The sequence below is a fragment of the Talaromyces marneffei genome, chromosome 6 (genome assembly GCF_009556855.1).
Source record: "Talaromyces marneffei chromosome 6, complete sequence".
Taxonomy (NCBI): Eukaryota; Fungi; Ascomycota; class Eurotiomycetes; order Eurotiales; family Trichocomaceae; genus Talaromyces; species Talaromyces marneffei.
Window position 1 is genome coordinate 2,665,977 of NC_072353.1, and position 20,200 is coordinate 2,686,176.

Sequence of the window (20,200 nt, forward strand, 5' to 3'; positions counted from 1 at the left end):
GATAAACAAGACGGCAAGAAGAAGAAGAAATGAGATAGAATATGTGGTTTAGCACAAATTGTACGCGAAAGAAGAAGAACGGTGGCTTGACGTTGCTCTCTTTGCTACGAATCTTTTTGTCCAAGGCGGCTGGGACAAATTCTGAGGAGAGCTTCTGTCCCGGCGTTTAGCGCGGGAACTAGCGCTCTGCGTCTATCCCGCCTATCGGAGCTCTGGATGTGCTGGGTATTTCTGCGGAGGTTCTTCCAGCTCCTGGATCTGCATTGTACTCCTAATTACGTGGAGACTTCGAATTCTTTCAGCATGGGTTGAGCGCAAACATTTCTTTCAGTCACTCCTTTTTACATAATGTCTGTATATTTCACAGAATGGCGCAAATTGCCTATTAGCCTGAGTGAGCTCTGTATTAATACCACATTGAGATGTGGCCAATCTTTTAGGTCAGTCGATACCAGATTTTCTCTAGAAGTAAGCTAATTGAGCTTCGGTAAGATGGCAGCAACGTCCTGACAGTGATGAATGGCGATGCGTCCTCCGCGGGCGTCTCGTATCATTGCGACAGGACCAATCGTACTTGTACTATCGATCTTGCACTCCCCATAAACCAACATCTTCAGTCCCGACGATGAATGGTACGGTGAATACATCAGACGAGACCCGCGAAATAGTCACTCATTACCTCAACTTGACCTCTAACCTCACCGACCTATACAACCAATGGTCCGACTCCGATCCCAATTTCAAGAAAAAAGCGCCTAACTTCACGGGCATACGCATTCTGCGTCAGGATGCATGGGAGGCCCTCGTGTCATTTATCTGCAGCAGCAACAACAATATAGCCCGTATATCGCAAATGGTGGAGAAACTATGCGCAAACTACGGTGATCTGGTGGCTACCATTGACGATCGATCTTATCACGATTTCCCGGCTCCGGAAGCGTTGACTGGTAAAGATGTTGAAGCGCGACTGAGAGAATTGGGCTTTGGTTATCGTGCGAAATACATATATCAGACTGCGGTTATGGTTTCGGAAAAGGAAAAGGGCTGGTTAGACTCGCTACGCAATCCAGAAAGCCCTGCGTTTGGCGTTGCGCCGAGCCAGGGAGGTGAAATGCGACCTGAAGGTAGAGAGGGTTACCGTGATGCCCACGAAAAACTTCTCGAACTACAAGGAGTTGGACCCAAGGTGGCTGATTGTGTTTGTCTAATGGGTCTTGGCTGGGGAGAAGCAGTGCCAGTCGACACGCATGGTTAGTGATCTAAACCCAGTTGCTATTGCGGTTATCTTGACTAATAGAGAACTCGATCAGTCTGGCAAATTGCGCAAAGAGATTATAAGTTCGGCAAGGGCGGTAACAAATCATTGACAAAAGCCACCTACGATGCCGTTGGAGCACATTTTCGCAAACTTTGGGGGAAAGAAGCCGGGTGGGCTCATAGTGTCCTCTTTACGGCAGATCTCAGAAGTTTCTCTGATCGGCTAGCTACTAAGGTTGAGGTTAAGGTTAAGCAGGAGGATGATGTGCCAGTGAAAACAACAATTACGTCTCCAGTGGCCGTTAAAAGGGCGCTTGACGAAGACGATACGAAGCCAGTCAAGAAAGCAGACCTTGTTGTCCAGGTGACTGAGACTGTGGTTACTCGCCGGAGATCTAAACGGCAACGCAGGTGAGCGGTGGTTGAAGCGATGATCAAGGAATGGCATCAGATCGCGCAACGCAACCAGAAGATTTCCAACATCTTCTCATACAAGGGCACATAAAATATTGAACTGCACGTTTCCGGATCCACGTAGTTTCTTGATCTCTGCCGTAAAGCTTTAGATCAAGCCGACATGAGCGCCATCGGATCGTCTGGGTGAGTGACTTATGCGAAGAGTTGGAGTAAGTCGGAGCTCCGTTGGTGCGGGGAAAGATCCACAGTCGCTCCATCACGAGTCACGAGGAAGTGCAGAGATAGATCGCTCGTCGGACCAATCTGGTCTCGGTGAGCGCATTATCATCAACACTTGCACAATTCACACAATATACGGAGTACACTCCTCTTGCCATAGACTTCTAGACTTGAGAGCACTATAGCAGAACGGACCATCTCCGAGCTGGAGGAAGTTGCTAGTCCGCCATAACTACTTACCAGATCGAGACAGGCCGTAATCTCAGATGGTAGCGTGACCGGAGAGAAAATACCGCAGCTCCTTGCTTGCAGAGAGCTACGCATGGTGGATGTATTATCCGTTGCCAATACATATCATATGATTAGAGAGAGATGAAGAAATGTATGTGTAGTCATACTGGTGATGAATGCACCGGCTATAAGCAGAAAAAGAAAGGAGAGACTCGGTTAAATGGTGAACAGCCGGAACAGCACGGCAGGCGCGGCCACATGTCCGAATGGTCAGGAACCAGCCAAGGAGGAAGGCCCAGCCCGGCAAGCAAAGGCGGTGTGCCACTTACGGCGGTAATCCTTCTGTGGTTCAGGGCAAAAACTTTTCTCTATCAATCGCCGCCGAGCGGGCCTACCCTGACTGTTTTCTGCGGAGATTTCCGAGTCATCTATTGTTGTCTCTGTGACTCGTCTCTCGCTTCATATCATTCCAAGCATACACTCTAGACTGTGTTCTTCGTGTATGGTGCTACTTGCTTGTTGATTAGCATTTTTATTTTTATTTCTTTGTCTTCGGCCTGGTTCATGAAAAGAGGCGCTCTTTCGTTGTTGCGTTTCTTTACTCGCGTTACTAATTGCCAATTGACCCTGAACAAATAAACAGTCGGTCATCGCAATTCCATTGTTCCATCATTTCCATCATTTCTCAGCGATAGATTTCTAAAAGACTATTTTCAACATGTCAAAAGTTACCGCCGCCGTCAAGGCAACCTTGGTCGGAACCCAGGAGGAGGAGCTTGCAGTGTCGCACCAGATCAAGACCAACTTCATACAACATGCGCGCAAGGATGAGAGCTCCGGAGAGCTCTACATGACTGAGGTCGAGTTCGTTGATGCTATTGCGCCCAAACATCAGGACTATGTGAGTATTTACCTTTACCTTTACCACATTGCCATGTTCCCCTCTGACTCAATGTACACTAGCACAAAATTCGACGTGATCAATATGGAATCCTTTTCCACGTCGCAGATCGAAGGAGAACGGGACGAATCAATTTGACCGACTGGGCCGCATTCGAGAACCTTTTGGCAAAGCCCGACGCCGAATACGAAATCGCATTCCGTTTGTTCGATGTAGATGGAACCGGCGCGATCAAGTTTGAGACGTTCAAAAAGCTGTACGACCAGAACAAGGGATTAGAAGCTATCCCATTCGATTGGAACTCTGATTGGGCCTCGTTGTATATTGGAAAGAAGAAAACCCGCCACGACATGACCTATCCTCAATTCGCCCAGATGCTTCGTGGACTTCAGGGAGAACGTATTCGCCAGGCGTTCCATCTGTTCGACAAGGATGGTGATGGATATATTGCACCCGAAGACTTTCAGCGCATTATTCTTGAGACCTCGAAACACAAACTCTCCGACTACCTGCTAGAACACCTCCCTACCTTGTGCAACATCTCGTCGGGTAGCAAAATTTCCTACGCCAACGTTCGTGCTTTCCAGAATATCATCAGGGAGATGGATATAATCGATGTTATTCTCCGGGAGGCGACCAAAAAGAGCTCGGATGGAAAGATCACCCGTACCGAATTTCTCAATGAGGCTGCTCGCATCACACGTTTCTCGCAATTCACACCTATGGAGGCAGACATTTTGTTTCACTTTGCAGGCTTGGAAGCTCCCAGCGGCAGACTGTCTCTGAAAGATTTTGCAAAGGTCATTGATGCTTCATGGCAAACGGCCGATCATGGCCTAGACGCCCTTTCTGGGGGAATTGCGAAGGTGGAAGAAAGCGCCAAGTCCTTCATGCAGAGTCTTCTCGAGTCCGCCCATCACTTTGGTCTTGGAAGTATTGCAGGTGCATTTGGTGCGTTCATGGTCTACCCCATTGACTTGGTCAAGACCCGTATGCAAAATCAACGTAGTGCTCGACCGGGAGAGAAATTGTACAACAACTCCATTGATTGCGCCAGAAAGGTCATTCGAAACGAAGGTATTGCTGGTTTATATTCCGGTGTTATTCCGCAACTGATTGGTGTTGCCCCTGAGAAGGCCATCAAATTGACGGTCAATGACTTGGTTCGTGGTTATGCTACCGATAAGGAAACTGGCAAGATTAAATTACCTTGGGAGATCTTGGCTGGTGCCTCTGCTGGTGCTTGTCAAGTCGTAAGTTTTTGTCATCAATTCTGTTATTCGAACGAACGTTACTAATCTTGCTCGGCTGAAAGGTGTTCACCAACCCATTGGAAATCGTCAAGATTCGTCTCCAGGTGCAAGGCGAGCTTGCAAAGAACGTAGAAGGAGCTCCTAAACGTTCTGCGATGTGGATAGTCCGAAATTTGGGTCTTATTGGATTATACAAGGGTGCTAGTGCCTGTCTTCTACGTGACGGTGAGTATTGTGCCCCTGACGTATCTTGGACAGCATGCTAATCCATTGGACAGTCCCGTTTTCTGCTATTTACTTCCCCACCTATGCGCATTTGAAATCAGACTTCTTTGGAGAGTCCCCCACACATAAGCTCGGTGTTTTGCAACTGCTCACGGCCGGTGCTATCGCTGGTATGCCTGCGGCGTACCTTACCACGCCATGTGATGTGATCAAGACTCGTCTGCAGGTAGAAGCACGCAAGGGAGAAACCAAGTATACCTCGTTGCGTCACTGCGCTTCTACCATCATGAAGGAGGAAGGATTCAAGGCTTTCTTCAAGGGCGGCCCAGCTCGTATTCTCCGATCTTCTCCTCAGTTTGGTTTCACTCTAGCGGCCTATGAAGTTTTGCAAAAGGCATTGCCGTTGCCCGGATCCGAGGATCACGGCGTGCCTATTTCCGCCGCCGACAGCTCCTCAGTGCCATCAACAACTGCCCCACTTCCATACCTTCGATCAAGAAATGCTTTGAAATTGATTCTTGATCTTGACGAGAATTTTGGTCGCATCAAGGTGCCCGAAGGAGCCTCACTTCCCAAGATCTTTGGTGGATCTAAGCCATAGGCGCTATTCTGCATTGACTGATTATTATACAAAAATATGCATCCTTTTCAATGACGATATCTGGATCTGCTATTGTACAGCACTACTCTGGGCATTTCCTTGTCTCTTCTCCCATCATGTCGCTGCATCTATCGCAAATTCTCATGCGATCCTTGGATTGGTACAGGCCGCGATATACAATTCCTTTTTGAATTCTTCTGTTTTGTTCATTCTTGCAAGCATGTTGGTCATATTTTCTTTCATTTCTCTCGACATTTTTGTCTTCTTTCAGATAGAAAGATTTCTGTATTAAACACACCAACAAAACAGCTTGGTGTCATAGAAAAGACTGGAGGGTGGAGATGTTGGTGACTGACAGCTTACCAGCCTTGGTCTTTGTGTCTAGATAGAGTAAAAATTTGTACATGCTGGATAATAGATACTCGTCAAAGCTCATACTATTGGAAATCCATGGATCTCGATTGAGGGTCAGAATCTAGAATTCTAGATGTATGCCCTGAGTGTGGATCAGTGGTACACACCCGCTGCCGCAGTGGGGCCGCCAAAAGGCAAATGAGAGAGCGAGCCTGACAGTCGGCGTCTAAATTCTGTTTCTTTAATCTGCTCTACTCACTCTCTGCGATATAGAGTAGGTAATTGTACGCTCTTCACCATGGGGGCAGGCAAAGTTGTAACTAGTTTCTTCGAATATGCCTTCATCTCCATAGCAGCAGCCGCCGGGCTGTACGCGACACTTTTGACGTTACTCACTACCAAGACATTCCAGTCACATGCAGTCTACTTGCACGCCGTCCAAATGACATGGTTCAAAGACCTCAATGTTCCCGAGACATTTGGCTTCTTGAAAAACCAAGTCACTCCTTTCTCAATCCCGACTCCCGACGGAGAGCTTCTATATGCATGGCACATTCTACCCATCGAGTTGTACCGCAAGCATGAACTGGCACTCACTGCGGAGTCGACTGGTTTCGTGTCTGATATTGAGTCGCGGCATGCATTTCAATTGCTACGTGATGATCCCAGACGCCCGTCTGATTCTCCACATGCACGGTGCCGGTGGAACTGTGGGATCGGGATACAGAGTGCCCAACTATCGGGCCCTATCAGCAGGGCAGCCCGACAAAAGTCATGTTTTGACATTCGATTATCGAGGATTTGGCCATAGTACCGGTTCACCTTCTGAAAATGGTCTGATCCTTGATGCCCTGACGGTTGTGGATTGGGCGATGAACGTTGCGGGCATTCCTGCTTCTCGAATAGCCATTTTTGCTCAGTCCATGGGTACTGCGGTGAGCATAGCTGTTTCTGAGAAACTTGCTTTACAATCGCCGCCTGTGGTATTTGCAGGCACTGTCCTTGTTGCGCCATTCGTTGATTGCGCGACTTTGGTCTCGACCTATAGCGTGGCAGGCGTGATTCCGCTATTGGCGCCGCTTGCAAGATTTCCGCTATTGTTTGACCATCTCCGACGCTTTATTAGGGACAACTGGTTAAGTAAAGATCGTATTGCGCAGTATGTGCGATCTAATGAGGTGAACGGCGAGCGATACCGCCTGACAATCATACACGCTTAGGACGATTACGATATACCCTGGCATCACTCAGAAGTGCTGTTTTGGCACACAGTCAACGCTTCCATTCCTTTTGGGATAAGCTATGATGAACTCGAACAGAAGAAGCTGGATTCAAAATTGGATCTGGGTGCTGCTGGGTCTGTGATGGAATGGAAGACGGATCATGGCGTTATTCGAGAGGAGATATTGAAGACCGGGTTGCATGATGTTGTTATGGGCTACCCGATTGTCACGATGGCTGTGATGCGTGCTTTTGAGGCTGCGGACCCGTCTTTTACGCGTTGATTTGACTTTCGACTTCTCATCTATATTTACGATTCGACGGACATAGACCGGTGTATTTTGGTTTATTAGATTAAACTCCAACAGCACAAGGGTGCTGAAAATAACAGAAACTATATATGCATCCATTGCCAGCAATAGTTCACTAACATTCCTCGTCATCATAATATCATAAAGAATGTACCCAGTATGTCGAGACCTGAACTGTATCATAGATAGAAGGATCCTCCGCTCTCAATGCAGCAAAAACCTCGGCCATCATCAAAATACGACTAAGAAAATACAAACCCACAGACGTCAGACTGATAATAGTAACAAGCCCATCCCAGCGCAGAACAACCTTCTCGAAATGCATGAAAATAATCATTGACCCAATAGAGACAAATGCAGAAACTCTCCATAACCACATCTCAATAACTGTAGGAAATACGGTATTCCAGGATACGAGATGAATCGCTCCGAAGCAAACACCAAATAGACAGATTAATGGCCAGATTTTTGACGTATATAGTTCAGGGTCCCAGCGAGCAAGTACCACCTCTTTGCGGATGGCAAATTTTATGTCTTCGAGGTCTAGATCATGTCGCCCGTTGAATGGGATTTCGTATGAGAACTGGCGCCTTAGATTTCTTTTTGATTCCTGGGGAGTATGGACAGATTTTGATAAAGCTTCTTGTATAGCTCTATCTTCCTCTTCCTTCTCAAAAACACGTGGAGTAAGATACCATATATTCCATAACGTGACTTGAGTCTCCAAGCCTTCATCGTCAAACTTGTTGCTAACAGCCATCGAATCAAAGACCTGTTGCTGTTCCGAACTCATTTCCGGCAACTCAACGATTGAGGGGGACCTTATATCCTGAGGTTTGTTCCACCAAAAGAAACACGTGACAATAAACAACGGCATGTAGCCAAGAGTCATGGACTCAAGCTGAGAAATCGGAAGCGCATGAGCAGCGCGGATGATACTCTGCGCCACAAACCAAGATACCTGTACCAGAGCAATGAACTTTGCAAGACTATCCGTCTTGGCTTTATCACGAATATCCTCAATAGATAGACCCCAGCTCGCTTGATTATCCCAATTGATCAGATTCTGCTGCAGAAGCCAAGTATATTGATTCGGCCAAATGACTTTATTGCCTCGTGGGGTTCGATATCGTAACGCAAGCATACTAATATAAAACCCGTAAAAAAGTTGAAATCTTCCATTCGTAAATTTCGCGCAATCCCTTTTCATTTTCCTACATTGAGCCCATTCCTGAAAGCCTTCAACGGCGATGAATTCGGGGGCAAGGATGCCCTTGAAGAACAGAGCAAATTTGTGTGATGTTGCGAATAGCTGTCGTGTGTACACGCGTTGGTGTATTGATACCCATGTGCATAGGAAGATTGTGATCATACATGTGGTGATAAGACTCAGGGTGCCGCGTCCGGAATTTTCGAGTACCCATCCCACCAGTATATCAGGTGATTTGTCGCGACAGTCTGGGCAGGATAAGTCACTCATGGATGTATTAGTTGTGGATTCTTGTAGTTAATCAAGGCATATATGATTAAGAAGACAGGAAAATTATCGTCCTGGGTAGACATATTTTGGTATAGGTTATCTGAGCGAATAGCGAAAGAGGTGAAGGCAGTTGTAGGAATAATTGCGACTGCGATAGAAGCCTTCTGATGCAATAGTACCTAATTAGAATAGGCCAGCTATTGAGGCACAATTAATGACGTCCTGAAGCTTCCACGTCGAACCCGCGAGTTTGGAAATAGACGCTCAAATATCCAAGCAACGGAAATAAGATCGATACCATTAGAATAAGAACTAGGGGAGATAAGTGATTGACTATGTGCACAGAAGAGAGGAACTGTTTACATCACTTAGTAGTTTGCAGGTAGTCTCTGAATCGTAAGAAGGGAAGGGGAAACGGGAATCTGCAATAGATCGTCAATTATGTGCTCAAGCATCATGAATCAGCCCTGATAATATTGATTTATGCCTGGTCTTCATGCAGGTCTAGATCCTAGGAACCATGTAGCTTCTCACAGTATCTCAAATAGAATGCAATAGGATTGGTCATTTTCCTATACTACAGAGTAAATAAATCTTTAATATAAGATCGAACGAATAGAGTTCGCCCCATAGCCGCCTTCCGGGCCGCTACCGTGTTGAGTGGGTCCATTTTCGATAGACTATTGGCTGAATATATTATAGTGGAAGGGACCCTGATCCTGATGGATCTAGTGCAGCCAATCGATTTGTGCCTCTATCTAAAAATAAGAACACAGCACATCGCCGAGTACGATGTAGCCGGGTTACCCCCACGCAACCCTGATTTGTTCGTTTTAGATTCTAAGGGCATACGTTTGAAAATCGATTAGCCAGGCGGTCCATTATTCCTCCACCCTGTACCCCGAGCCAAACTTTGCCGACTGACTCGCGGATGTACTTCGTAACGTGCAATGGTCGTTTCAGATAAGAATTTCCGCGAGTTATCAAAGACAAGTAGTTAGAATGTAGATAGCGTTTCACATCAATCAATGGCGACAAACTTTTAGTTGTCCCTTATCAACATGCTCCAGTAGTTTCTTTATATCCATCTCTTGATTCTCAGGACATGTTCCACTTTAATTAATCGACCTTAAGTCTAAAACTATCGATTACTATACATGCATAACAAACAGATTGAGAAATAGACGGGATTTCTCGTCCTCTCATTTCTTAACATGAGTCAGTTGCAAGGTGCCCAGGACGATCTCGCGATTTCTCGAATAGGCAGTTTGGTGGTTACATGCAGAACATCACCAACAAAATTCACTAAGATATAAGATCAGGCTTTAAAATATTGCGACAGCCTCATAATATAATTCTAATAATAGTCGAATTCATACATGGTGTTTCACGAATCCGGAATACCTCAACCTCATCCACCAGGACCGCTGATTTGCATCATCTCTCTCATTTCTCACCAAGAGGGCGAACATGCATAGATATATTCTTAGCATTTGATAGGAGCCGGTAACAAGCGCACAAATTCGTAGCTGCCATGACTAACTGATTTTTCCTCATCACAACATTTGCATAGAGTTTTGCAGATAATACGAAGATTGTGCAAGTTCTGTAGACCCTTAGGCCTACTGTGGAACCATCATTCAAGGCGTGATTGCTCTCCATCAGAAAGGGTTTGGTTATGATTTCGAGAGATACATTGGGAAATAGTAATTGCTTTCGGTTTATTGAGAAATGGGAAATGGATATTGCAAAGTTTGCCTCACATTGGAAAATTTTGAATTAGATGTCTTCGAGATCTTATCTAGAGCTGTGATGCTCGGTAAAATGATGATAGACTTAAGTCATCAAGATATTCCTAGATGTAACCAAATATAGCTAAATTATAAACTTCTCTGGTCTTACAAGACAAATAAACCACAACGACGTGCAATCTCGGACCGCTTGTACCAGCATCCAAGCACATACTGGACTCCAGGCCAGGCTGCAGACTCAAAGAGACCCACGCAGAATCGCAAAGCATAGAATTCGGAGGCCTTCGTAGACTTGGAAAAGCCCAGAACCAATAAAGATCATGCCAAAAGACATCCAGGCAGCCAAACGGAGGCCTAACTTTGGTCAGAGTTAAATTAGATATTGGGCCTCCGATGATACATATGTAACGTCAATGTTAAAATATGTGTTCATCCAGCTGAGTTCATTTCCTGGTCCAAAGTGGAGTTTCTCCTGCATTACAGAAACGTAGGCGTTGGAAATGTTATTTTGATCGAGTTGTTTGATGTAGAAGTAAAGACAGCTGAAACTGAGCAAAGAAAAGTCGAGCTTGAAAATCAATTTCTTGTCGGCTTTTTATGTGCTTGGTTCGTGCCAGTGGAGCCATGGATGTTTATGTCGTGCCGGTTTGGTCGAGCTGTTGTTCGTTGTGGTGTCAATATCATGGTCGTGTTTGATGTTGATTCCGGTGTCTTTTCCATAGATGGCTTCAGATGTGTGAACGCCCTCGGTGGCATTTGGGACTGCGGTCGACGGCATTGTACGACTTCCAAATGATAATATATAACCCAATCCCAAAGTCCTCAAAACATTAAAGAACGACAAACTAAGAAGCACAGGTTAATTTGAGCTCTTTTCTCTCAACAAGAAGAAGCTCGCACAAGAAGTCCGTTTTATTTCGTTTGTGCATTTCTATATACCTACGTAGACTATGACGATAGTCGTAAGCCGTCCGTCAATCACAACATTTTCCCCAAGACTGATGCAAAAGCTATCTTTCGAGATAGCCAGTGATGCGATAAGGTCAAGCCCGTCCAAATGCGTGAATGCCATTCACTGAATACTAGCATCCACACGGAGCGGGGCCGACATCGGTCTGGATTAACGATCCCATTTGGGAAGGTCGGCGGATATCCGATTTTATATTCCAAATCGGGTTTAGGTTCAGAACATTCATCGAAGAATCAACTGCCGACGATAAGGATCCGATAAGAAGTAAGTTTAGATGTCGTGGGAGTAACTGTCGAGGGTATTTCACAATTTATTCCACGGATTCAAGGCTTATTCTTTGGCAGAGACTGTGGGAAACGTCTTGAGATCCAATAACGTCAGTACCCAGTTATTGCCTTCACCATGGGAAGTGTGGCGACAAATCTCAATGTTGGCTTCAAGATTGATCGGATTGCGATTATTGGGGCCGGAGCAGCAGGACTAGCTGCAGCTACGTATGTATCTTCACTAAACAAAACATTCGCAGGCAAAGCGCTCATCAATTTATAGCTATCTTTCAAGCGAAGAGCAATTTTCTCATATTGAAGTCTTTGAGCAACGAAATTCGCCGGGTGGAACATGGAATTATTCATCCGAAAAAAGAGCACCCAAAGTAACAGTCCCCAAAACGACGCCGGACGACAATAATGAGACGCCATATGAACCCGCATCATCCGCCGATGATGGCTTTGTATCACCACTTTATCGTGATCTGGACACCAATATTCCCCATAGCCTTATGAACTTTTCGACACAGCCTTTTCCAGCGGGCTCGCCGCTGTTTCCTTCTCGCGATGTCGTCACCGAATACCTTCATCAATATGCCGCATCTTTGAAGCATTTGATTCATTACAATACTCAAGTGAAGAACCTGACAAAGATAAATTTGGATGGGAATGAGTGTTGGGAATTGGAAACGCAGAATTTGAAGACACATGAAACAAGCATATCTATATATGACGCTGTGGTAGTCGCGAATGGCCATTATAGTGATATCTTCATTCCTGATATTAAGGGTATCAAAGAGTTTCATGAACAATATCCTGGGGTGATATCACACTCAAAATACTATGGGGAACCGGAGGACTTCAAGGACAAGGTAAGTCTAATGCATGTTTGCATTGCTCACTTGAGATTACCAAGCGCTAACTATGCCGTAGAAAGTTATTGTGGTTGGATTTTCAGCATCAGGGCTCGACGTCAGCGTCCAAATAGCTCAACTATGCCAACATCCAGTCCTCGTATCCGAAAGGCAGCCATCTCTGCTTGACCCCAGCGAAACAAGCACAAATCTCAGGATGATGCCTACCATTGAAGAGTTTCTTATAGGCAAACGAGCCGTCCGGTTCAGTAACGGACATATCGAGACCGGCATAGATTCAGTCATTTTCTGTACTGGCTATCATTACTCATTCCCATTTCTCGGACCGTTACGACAGTCCTTGAATCCAGATGGGTCCCATGTACGGCATCTGTATCAGCACCTTTTCTATATTGATAATCCCACACTGGCTTTTGTGGCCTTGCCGAAGAGGGTAGTGCCGTTCCCTATTTCGGAAGCACAGAGTGCATACATAGCTCGTGTATGGGCCAACAGAGTACAATTGCCAACAAAAGCTGGTATGCACGAATGGGAAGCAGATCTGATCGCAAGCTGCCAGGAGCTGAGTCGGATACATGAAATGAAGTATCCCAAGGATGCAAACTATATCAACGAACTTTATGATATCTGCAAACCAACTGCGAGTGGTGCGAATTTGATACCTCCTCAATGGGGTGAGGAAGCCTGCTATTATCGGCAACATATGGCAAATATCAAGAGCGCATCTCGTAAGCTGGGATCTGCACGCAAATTTGTCAAGAGTTTGTCGGAGCTTGGATTTGAGTATCCGGTTAGTCAGTCATAGATTTGACTTTTGATTCACGGGTTGTTTTGACTAGCTGTATAAATAAGACTAGCACAAATATAGGCGAATACCATGATGGAGGCAGATGCCCTGATTTGGCATATTGACCCATGCAAGGTAGATGTATAGTAGATTTTGGGGCTTTTAGGGCTAAAGATACTACGTACTAACCTCAAACTTACCTACGTAGTCTATAATATGTATCTTTGCTTCCAGTCAAGATAATATTTTAAAAAGTACCCGTCAAGGTAGTCTTCCATTCATAATCCTTGGAATGCATAGCCTTGCAAGTCAAGTCAGCGCTAGATTTAGCCTTGCGGCACAGGTTATGCGGCACATCCTTTTGTCATAGCCTCATGTCACAAACGCATATACAATTGGCTCTCATGTCTTTATTTGATATTTTCCCTTTATCATTGTTCTTTGCATGACTTTGCACGAACATGGCAGGTCATGATTGGCTGCAACTAGAGCTATGTTTTGACGGCATGGCCCGGTCGGATCATGAGCTCAATACAATAAGAGAGCGTACAAGCCTCGTGGAAGATTTTTTCCTTCTTCTTCTTCGAAAAAAGTTTCCTCATATCCATCTTGACTGGTATTTTATTGAGTGATAAACTCTAGCCAACTATCTCAGAGCAAATCTTCAACCTTGTCGTTCCCTGGAAGACCCTAATCCACCAACTTGGCGAGTTTCGAAAAGACAGACCCCTTTGCAAAAGACTTGGTACATACAACAACTGTGACCATAAATCACTGTTAGGCTTGACAGGTGTTGGTCGTGAATAAAGGTGTCAACATGGCACCTCAAAGGTTCGTCCACAATCCTCGTCATTTTCTAAGTCGATCCCACTAATCTCAACAGAACATGTCATGAATTTGAGAGAAATGGAACATGCAAATACAAAAATTGCAAGTTTCAACACATTTATAAGGGCAAAAAAACCTCTGATGTCCAGGGAGGGTCTTCATCGTCGTCCAGCAACTTGTCTAACTCGGAGAAGCAGTTTCGATCTTGGAAGCATAGTATTCCCTCAAATAGCAAAGTCGGAGTGCAGAGTAGCAAGCTTGCCTTGATATTCAAAAAAGCGTATGAACTGATTGAAATCGATGTTGGGGTGCGTCAATCAGTCATTCAGACGCTCTCTGAGGAGGGTGGTCTTGCTTGTATCAAGATGATGGTTGAACAAAACTTTGAACAACTCTCTACAAGCATGAAGTCGAATTTATTCAGAACTCAGATACTTCCCCTCTTCAAAACTGTGTCTCATCCCGATGTGTTGCAATCTTTGATACTCGAACGGGCGGTCGGAACTATTTACAATCTTTTGTTTGGGCTGGTGGGAGAAAGAGCCTCAAAGCTCCTGATGTTTTGTTCCGAAGTGCTCATGCATTGTACCAAAGATGAGTCTACCTTGGAGTGGATGGAGGCTTGCCTTGTGGTATTCTCGCGGATCGTGGATCTTAATTCCACAGCCCTTGTCCAGGAACCTCTCAAAAATTGTGCAAGTCAGTTTCAACTGATATTCACCACGTGGGTCACGGATTATCCCGAGAGTCCTGTGCATGACTCGCGAGTGCATCTGGAGCGCCTTCTTCGCCGTTTCGATATTGGTGTTTCACTACCAAACATGGCTCAGAATAACCCGTCTAAAGTGCAAAAAATGCTAGGAGCCTTTGTCGTCGAATACGAACCCCCTGGTGGCCGCCACGACAATGACTTCAAAGATATCCGCCGAATTCGCATAATGCCGACATTTCAAGAAATTTCCAGTCGTCGTAGTGAGTACCTACCTCCATACGATCCAACACAATGGCATGAGGATGGTCTTCACGGACTTTTGGATAGAAACTTCCGCCTGCTGCGCGAAGATACTGTCGGCCTCCTCCGAGACGCCATTCACTCCGTATTCCAGCCATCACGAACCGCCCCGAATCAGAAAAACCAACAGCGCACCAACGTATATCAAGGTAGTAGGATTGTGGAACTTGGGTTCCACTGGCAGGATGGATTTCAGTTCAAGCTGAGCTTTGCCCAACCAACGAAAGTCGATAAAATGACCACCACACAACGTGAGGAATGGTGGAATATGTCCAAACGTCTGCAATCCGGAGCTCTGGTCTGTCTCATTATGCAGAGAAACTTTGTGGTTTTCTGTACTGTCATCAACTCGCAGGCGCAAGCACCAGCGCGTAAGCGACAAGGACAGGATGGTAACAAGACCCAGAAAAAGGATTCAGATGGTTTATGGAAAAATCCCCAAGAAGCTACTGTCTTTTTGAAATTAACCAGTGTGAATGATAGATGTATTGAAATGGTCCTGAAGCATTACACCAAGAAGGATTCTCATATCACTCTTGTGGAATTTCCAGGTGTAGTTCTACCTGCGTTCGAGCCGACTTTGAAAGCACTTCAGTTGATGAGAAAAAGTGATAACCTTCCTTTTTCTGAACTACTCATCCCAAATAGCTCTCAGGATGGATCTCCAACTGATATTTCCCCTCCCCTGTACGCAACTGAACCCGGATTCCAGTTCAACCTGCGGTGTTTGATGAACGATAACAGCGACTTTTTCGTTCGTGTTGGCCATACTACCGATTTGCAGAAACTACGTCAGAATTCGAGTTTGGACGACGCCCAAGCATCTGCTCTTGTCGAAACGCTGCAACGGAAGATCGGTTTGATTCAAGGGCCACCTGGAACCGGCAAAAGCTATACAGGCGTCGCGCTCATCAAGGTCCTTTTGGCCAACAAAGGAAATGGAAGGAAAAAGCTCGGTCCAATAATCTGTGTTACTTATACAAATCATGCGCTTGATCAATTGCTGGAGTCCTTGTTGGAAAAGAATGTCACAAAACAAATCGTTCGCATGGGAGGGCAGTCAAAGTCCGAAAGCCTGAAAGCCTACAATCTTCGAGAGCTTGCGAAAAGATTCGACAAAACAAAGATGGAAAAGGGTAGTTTGTGGACTTTGCATAATTCCTTGGAGACGTCTGAGAAGGACTTCAGCCAAATTGGGTTTCGAGAGGGTATCTCGCCGGCACGAGTGATGATCCATTTACGAGACAGCTTTCCTACACATTATAACCAGTTATTTGGGATTGAGAAAGATGGGTTCCAGAATGCACATAGCGACAATCCTGGAAAAGTGTTTGATCGATGGCGCAGGTCAGGAGGCAAAGCCTCAAAGGACCAGATTCGAAATGTCGGGCAGCTTGAATCAATTTCTCTCGTTCAAATGTCACAACCTGAGCGAGAAAGTCTCTACGCATATTGGCAATCGCAAATTCAAGACGATATGCAACAGGAGTTAATCGGTATATGCTTATCGCATTCTCGTACTAAATACGAATTCGACAATATTCGTAGCGAAGTCGATCTGCGTTGTCTCAGTCAAGCCGATGTCATTGGAGTCACCACGTCTGGATTAGCCAGAAATCTTGATATGCTCCGGAGATTACAGTCCAAGGTTGTGCTGTGCGAAGAGGCAGGTGAGGTCCTCGAGTCGCATCTCCTTACTGCTTTACTACCATCAGTAGAGCATGCCATCCTTATTGGCGACCACTACCAACTCCGCCCACAGGTTCAAAACTATGAGCTCTCTCGCGAGAATAAGAATGGTGGGGATAGGTACTCATTGGATGTCTCCATGTTTGAACGCCTTGTTGAGACTGGCAGTGCCATGGGCTGCGGCTTGCCTTACAGCACCCTGCAGACACAGCGCCGTATGCATCCGTCAATTGCTCAGCTCGTGCGCGAGACATTGTACTCACACCTTCAGGATGCTCCTTCAGTGTCTGAATATCCATCCGTAGAGGGAATTCGCAAGAGATTGTTCTGGTTGGATCACCGCGAACCAGAGGGCAACCCTTCAAATGCAGAGGCAGCAGCGACATCGCGATGGAATGACTACGAAGTTACAATGACTACAGCCCTGGTCAACCATTTAGTTTGTCAGGGAGAGTATGCCAGTGGTGAAATTGCCGTTCTTACGCCTTATTTAGGCCAGCTCCAGAAATTGAGGCGCAGACTTAGCAGGTCATTTGCAATCACTTTGGGGGATCGAGACCAAGACGACCTTGACAAGGCTGGTCTCCAAGAAGATGAGGAGCAAGCCCCAACCCCCACCGCAGTGAAAGGAACACTTCTTCAAAATCTGCGGGTAGCCACAATCGACAATTTCCAGGGAGAGGAGGCGAGCGTTGTGGTGATTTCACTGGTGCGCAGTAACCCACAAAACAAATGTGGCTTCCTACGTACTTCGAACCGAATCAACGTACTCCTTTCTCGGGCAAAGAATGGGATGTACATCATTGGAAACTCTATTACTTCTATGCATGTACCCATGTGGGCCGATGTCATCGATATCTTCAAGCAAAACGAGAATATTGGCACAAGCTTGGAGTTGCAATGCCCACGGCATCCAGACACTCTTATTACAGTATCCAAACCCGATGACTTTCAACGGGTCTCACCAGAAGGAGGATGCGATCTCCGTTGCATTAAGCGGTTATCATGCGGTCATGCATGCATTCAGAAATGTCACTCTGAGATTCTTCACAATGCTGTTCAATGCTTGGAAGCTTGTCAGCGACCACGGGAAGGTTGCTCTCATCCCTGTCCTAAGAAATGCGGCGAAAAGTGCCCCGTCAAATGTACAGAAACTGTCTTTCTGGCCGATAGAAAGCTTAGTTGTGGTCATTTAGCGCAAAGGCTTCCTTGCTGGCAGAGCCAGGACTTGTCAACTGTACGTTGCCCCGTTCTTGTCGAAAGGACAATTCCAACCTGCAACCACAAGGTTCGGGTTGCATGCCACGTTGATGTCGGTTCGCCTCAGTACAAATGCACCGTGCAGTGTGGAAGCGTATTGGCATGCGGCCATTCGTGCAAAAATCAATGTTATAATTGCGTCAGGACATCAGACTCAGGAGATGTCAACATTGATCATGGAGTTTGTCGACAGAAATGTGGTCGAAACCAAAATACCTGCGCTCACAGATGTGATACCTCTTGCCACGATGAAGAACCATGCCCACCCTGTCAATCACCCTGCGAAGTCGACTGCGGACATTCCAAATGCGGGAGAAAGTGCTCGGAGCCGTGCACTCCTTGCGCTGAAGGGAAATGCCTTTCTTCGTGTGCCCATAGTACATGTTCCATGCCTTGTGCTGCCCCATGCGATCATGTCCCGTGTTCACTGAGATGTGAGAGCTTTCTGGCATGTGGGCATCAATGCCCATCAGTCTGCGGAGAGATTTGCCCGCCTGAAAAATATTGCCAAATCTGCGGCAGTGAAGATATCAAGAATTACCCTGTGGACTTCATACTAGGGGATTTATACAAGGATATCGACCTCAACGATAACCCTTGCATATTTCCCAAATGTGGGCATTTTCTCACAATGGAGAACATGGATGCGCAGATGAATATGAAAGAGTACTATGTTCTTGACGAAGGTGGGAAACCGAGTAAAATCTCCTCCTCATCGGAGCCGTTCTCCATCAGCGACATAAAGACATGTGCTAGCTGCCGTGGGCCGCTAAGGGATATCGCCAGATATGGACGTTTGGTTCGCCGGGCGATTTTGGATGAGTCTACTAAAAAGTTGATTTTGTACATGAACCGCGAATACGTTCCACTGGCGCAGGAAGTTCCGCGACTAATCAAACGGCTGCAGGATACCAAAATCGAACGGTCTACTTCCTGGCCTAATGCCATTAATATCAAAGGTCAACGAAATGCACTAGTTCGGAGCTTGCGACATATCATCCCCGCAGGGAAAACCGGGAGGTGGAAAGAGATTATAGACTTGCAACAGAGCATCGTCACGTATCAGAAACGAGTCTCTCCAGAGGAGCAACCGTACATGAAAGTTCGTCAACTGGCCATGAATGCACGTCTCCGGCAAAATGTTACGGATGCCTCTGACTATTTTGAAATTGGAAGTGAGGTCCTGCAAACCAAGGGATTCCTCCAAGGGACGGCATTGAGTCTTCGACTGGATATCGCATTGCTAGCGGACTTTCTCGAGCTGCGTCGAAATAATCCTAAGGCCGGTGATATTAAAATTAATATGGATCTGTCAGCTATGAGAAACGAATGCGAAACATTGAGCAAGAATGCTTTTGAGTCAAAACGTCTTCTCCATCAGGCGGAGGGCTACATATTTCTTGCTCAACTCTACGCCTTTGAGCGATTACATACCGCTTCGACCGAGGCGGCAGGACGACATTTGATTCAAGGCACAGAAGCCATTAATCAAGCCAAGATGCTTTGCAACGAACATCCGGGTCAAACTCAGGGTCTAGCAAGCGAAATTGAAGGCGCAGAGAAGCTGCTTCGCGGCACGACGTTTTACACCACAGTCACTAATGAAGAGCGTATGGCCGTTATTACAGCTATGGCTCGTGAGTTCCGTGGTACGGGTCATTGGTATTATTGTCGTAATGGGCATCCATTTACGATTGGGGAATGTGGGATGGCGATGCAGCAATCTGTGTGTCCTGAATGCGGAGAGCCAGTTGGAGGACGGAATCACCAAGCTGTAGATGGTGTCACACATGCAAGTGATTTGGAGTCTTCTTTTGCCCGGACGGGGTTGCATTAATCTTTCTTCTCGCATCTGCCTCTTGGAGGATCCATATTGGTTGAATGGGTATGCATGGTATAAAACGACTGTCAGATTGGATTGTTTTGTCGCGTCAATTGTCGTGTAACAGATTGCATTGTTGGATGAAATGGAATAAGACTGATAGTCATACAGCTAGCATAGAATTCTGAATAGACCTGAGGTGAATAAACGATAGAAGAAGTCGACCTTAGATTCGTCACTTGATGCTTGTGGATATTCTCTACCTACTGACCGCTGATAGGCTGAGACACCGTCAGACTACACCAAATAGAGTAACCAGCTGGTTTTCCGGAAATTGCACGGACTTACGTGAGAATTGTAGGTATATTTTACCAACTTCATAGCAAAAAGCAGTGGTATTCAGGGCTTAAAGGGAATTCGCAGGTTTATTATTCCACATTTGGCGCGTCCGAGAAGCTATAAGTAGTCCG

General features: G+C 45.9%; 7 protein-coding genes across 7 annotated transcripts; 6 read left to right on the forward strand and 1 right to left on the reverse strand.

Moving 5' to 3' along the window:
• Positions 1 to 348: 348 nt before the first annotated feature.
• Positions 349 to 1,672, forward strand: EYB26_008459 (uncharacterized protein; the record flags this gene model as incomplete). Its single annotated transcript, XM_054267712.1, has 3 exons — positions 349 to 440; positions 493 to 1,250; positions 1,311 to 1,672. 3 exons carry the CDS (start codon positions 349 to 351, stop codon positions 1,670 to 1,672), a joined length of 1,212 nt encoding a protein of 403 aa, XP_054123687.1.
• Positions 1,673 to 2,842: 1,170 nt separating this feature from the next.
• On the forward strand, positions 2,843 to 5,104 carry EYB26_008460 (uncharacterized protein; the record flags this gene model as incomplete). Its single annotated transcript, XM_054267713.1, has 4 exons — positions 2,843 to 3,025; positions 3,088 to 4,278; positions 4,341 to 4,503; positions 4,557 to 5,104. 4 exons carry the CDS (start codon positions 2,843 to 2,845, stop codon positions 5,102 to 5,104), a joined length of 2,085 nt encoding a protein of 694 aa, XP_054123688.1.
• Positions 5,105 to 5,756: 652 nt separating this feature from the next.
• Positions 5,757 to 6,963, forward strand: EYB26_008461 (uncharacterized protein; the record flags this gene model as incomplete). Its single annotated transcript, XM_054267714.1, has 3 exons — positions 5,757 to 6,069; positions 6,128 to 6,621; positions 6,679 to 6,963. The coding sequence occupies 3 exons, from the start codon at positions 5,757 to 5,759 to the stop codon at positions 6,961 to 6,963; spliced, it is 1,092 nt and encodes a 363-aa protein (XP_054123689.1).
• A 166-nt stretch (positions 6,964 to 7,129) lies between these two features.
• EYB26_008462 (uncharacterized protein) lies at positions 7,130 to 8,470 on the reverse strand (the record flags this gene model as incomplete). Its single annotated transcript, XM_054267715.1, has 1 exon — positions 7,130 to 8,470. One exon carries the CDS (start codon positions 8,468 to 8,470, stop codon positions 7,130 to 7,132), a length of 1,341 nt encoding a protein of 446 aa, XP_054123690.1.
• Positions 8,471 to 11,593: 3,123 nt separating this feature from the next.
• Positions 11,594 to 13,137, forward strand: EYB26_008463 (uncharacterized protein; the record flags this gene model as incomplete). Its single annotated transcript, XM_054267716.1, has 3 exons — positions 11,594 to 11,685; positions 11,741 to 12,329; positions 12,391 to 13,137. 3 exons carry the CDS (start codon positions 11,594 to 11,596, stop codon positions 13,135 to 13,137), a joined length of 1,428 nt encoding a protein of 475 aa, XP_054123691.1.
• A 799-nt stretch (positions 13,138 to 13,936) lies between these two features.
• On the forward strand, positions 13,937 to 18,339 carry EYB26_008464 (uncharacterized protein; the record flags this gene model as incomplete). The annotated part of the gene is made up of 3 exons (XM_054267717.1): positions 13,937 to 13,950; positions 14,003 to 17,964; positions 18,053 to 18,339. 3 exons carry the CDS (start codon positions 13,937 to 13,939, stop codon positions 18,337 to 18,339), a joined length of 4,263 nt encoding a protein of 1,420 aa, XP_054123692.1.
• A 200-nt stretch (positions 18,340 to 18,539) lies between these two features.
• EYB26_008465 (uncharacterized protein) lies at positions 18,540 to 19,745 on the forward strand (the record flags this gene model as incomplete). The annotated part of the gene is made up of 1 exon (XM_054267718.1): positions 18,540 to 19,745. The coding sequence occupies one exon, from the start codon at positions 18,540 to 18,542 to the stop codon at positions 19,743 to 19,745; it is 1,206 nt and encodes a 401-aa protein (XP_054123693.1).
• Between the last annotated feature and the right edge of the window lie 455 nt (positions 19,746 to 20,200).